Source organism: Aureococcus anophagefferens (assembly GCF_000186865.1).
Source record: "Aureococcus anophagefferens unplaced genomic scaffold AURANscaffold_7, whole genome shotgun sequence".
Classification (NCBI taxonomy): Eukaryota; class Pelagophyceae; order Pelagomonadales; family Pelagomonadaceae; genus Aureococcus; species Aureococcus anophagefferens.
Window position 1 is genome coordinate 467,598 of NW_008705567.1, and position 2,717 is coordinate 470,314.

At 80.4% G+C, this 2,717-nt stretch overlaps 1 protein-coding gene across 1 annotated transcript in view; it reads left to right on the top strand.

The window, feature by feature from the left end:
* The window catches only part of AURANDRAFT_63420 (hypothetical protein), a gene marked incomplete at both ends in the record, with an annotated part of 8,137 nt that overhangs the window by 1,663 nt on the left and 3,757 nt on the right, over nt 1–2,717 (top strand). Inside the window, 2 exons of the mRNA XM_009037800.1 lie at nt 45–2,204; nt 2,404–2,703. Of these exons, the coding sequence (XP_009036048.1) occupies nt 45–2,204; nt 2,404–2,703 (2,460 nt within the window). The remainder of the gene's footprint in view (nt 1–44; nt 2,205–2,403; nt 2,704–2,717) is intronic.

Consider the following 2,717-nt stretch of genomic DNA (forward strand, 5'->3'; position numbering starts at 1 on the left):
CGCGGGCCGCGCTCGACGGCGAGCGCGACGCGCTCGCCGCGGAGCGGCGCCGCGGCGCCGCGGCGCTCGAGGCCGCGGAGCGCGACGCGCGCGCCGCCGACGGCGACGCGCGCGACGCGCGCCGCGAGGCCGCGGCGGCGCGCGCCGCCGAGGCCGATTGCCGCGCGCGGCTCGAGGAGTCGGACGCGCGCGCGGCGCGCCTCGAGGACGACCGCGCGCGGCTGCTCGCGCGGTCGCGGGACACGGCGTCGGCCGAGGCCGCCGCGAGCGACCTGGCCGAGGCCGTCGCGTCCGACTTCGCGAGCCACCTGTCGCTCGAGCAGGAGAACCGGCGGCTCCAGGCCACGGTGCGCCAGCTCACGCTCGACGCCGCGGCGCGCGACGTCGACGCCGCGGCGCTCGACGACCTCCAGGGCCGCCTCGGCGCCGCCGCGGAGCACCGCGCGGCGCGCGAGCGCGACGTGGCGGCGCTCCGGGAGCAGCTCCTCGACGCGACGGCGGCGCAGTCGGCGAGCGCCTCGCGCTGCGCGGCGCTCGAGGAGGAGCGGCGCGCGGGCCTCCGGCGGTGCGACGAGCTCAAGGCGGCGCTCGACGCCGCGGCCGAGGACGCCGCGGACCGCGAGGGCGGCCGCGACCGCGCGGCGCGCGCGGCGCGCGACGCGGAGGCCGAGGCGGCGCGCGAGCGGGCGCGCCACGCCGACGAGATCGCGCGCCTCGAGCGCGTCGCCGACGACGCCGGCGCGGCGCTCGCGGCCATGAAGGAGGCTCTAGCGACGCACGAGGACGACGCCGCGGCCGCGGCGCGGGGCGAGACCCAGGGCGCGGTGCTCGAGCTCGAGCGCTGCGTCGAGGACCAGGCGGCGCAGCTCGAGGCCGCGCGGGCCGAGTGCGACCGCCTCGCCGGCGAGCTCGAGGCTCTAGCGTCCGCGAAGCTGGAGACGGAGCTCGCGCTCCGGGGCGAGGGCGACGAAACCGCGCGGCGGTCGCGGCTCCTCGAGGCGGAGCTCGACCGCGAGCGCGCGCGCCGCGAGGATCTGGAGGCCGAGGCGGGCGCCGCGGCGGCGGCGCGCGACGACGCGCGCGGCGAGGGCGAGCGGCGCCTCGAGGCGCTCGTCGACCGCGAGCGCGCGCGGTTCCGCGAGCGCGAGGCGGCGCTCGTCGAGCGCCGGGCGGCCGAGGAGCGGCTCCGGGCCGAGGACGCGGCGCGGTTCCGGAGGGACGCCGAGGCCGCGGACGACGCGCGCGCCGCGGAGCTCGCGGCCGCGGCCGAGGCCGCGCGCGACGACCGGCGGCGGGACCGCGAGGCCGCGCGCGCGGCGCGCGAGGCGCTCGAGGCGGACCTCGCCGCGGCGCGGTCCGAGGCCGCGGCCGCGCGGCGCGACGCCGCCGCCGGCGACGCGCGCCGCGCGCGCGACGCCGAGGACGCGCGGCTCCGCGCGGCCGCGCTGTCGGGCGACGCGGCGGCGGCGGCGGCGGCGCTCGAGGCCCAGGCCGCGGCCTTCGCCGACGAGCGGCGCGAACACGAGGCCGCCGCGGCCGCGGCGGCCGACGACGCGTCGTCCGCGGTCGCGGCCGCGGAGGCGCGCGCGGCGCGCGGCGCCGAGGCCGCGGCCGAGGCCGACGCGCGGGGCGCGCGGCGCGTCGCGGACGTCGAGGCGCTGCGCCTGGAGCAGGCCGCGGCCCACGACGGCGAGCGCGAGGCCTGGGCCGACGAGCGGCAGAAGCTCCGCGCGCTCCTCCACCTCTGCGAGATCAAGGTCGCGCCGCCGTCCGTGCTCCGGCGCCACGAGGAGGAGCTCGCGACGCAGCTCTGCGAGATGCGCGAGCAGGAGGCCCAGCACGTCGCCCACGACGAGGAGCGCGAGGCGCGGCACGCCGCGGCGCTCGCGGCCGCGCGGCTCGCGGGCGCCGGCGACGGCGGCGAAGACGGCGGCGCCGCGGCCGGCGCGGCCGCGGAGGTCGAGGCCGCGCACGCGGCGCAGCTCGCGGACCTGCGGGGCCGCGTCGACGAGACGGCGGCGCGGCTCGAGGCGCGGCGCGCCGCGGAGGTCGACGCGCTCCGCAAGGCCTTCGCCGTCGAGCGCGCGGACCTGCGCATCGGCCACGAGAAGCAGCTCATCGACATGCAGGCCAAGGTCGGCGCGGCCCTCGACGCGCTCACGGGCGAGCTCGAGGCCACGAAGGCGCGGCACGCGGGCCTCGGTGTGGAAACCAACCGCTGGTTCGGGGGGTCCTGACCAAACTTCAAACCTCTCTATCTCGGTCAAATCGAAGTCGATTCGGCTGATTTTTGGACGAACCGATTCCTCTCCTCGAGTTCTCGAGGCACAGCCGAAGAGATTGCGTCGAAACGTTCGCATGCGCTCACATTGAAGTCGGGTTGAAGATTTGGTTTCCACGCAGGCGGGCCTCGTCGGCCAGCTCGACGCGGCGACGTCGGACCACGCGGCGGAGACGAGCCGCCAGCGCGAGCAGGTCGCGCACCTCGAGGCGACGCTCCGGGACCGCGACGCCGCGAGCGACGACGCCGCGGCCGCGCTCCGCGCGGAGGTCGCCGCGCTCGAGCTCAAAGTCCGCGACGCGGCCGCGGCCGGCGGCGCGGACGGCCTCCGGGACCTCGTCGCGAAGCTCCGCGTCGGCGGGCGCCGCGCCGACGCGCGCGTCGCCGAGCTCGAGGGCGACCTCCCGCGCGCGGAGGACGAGGTCGCGCGCCTCCG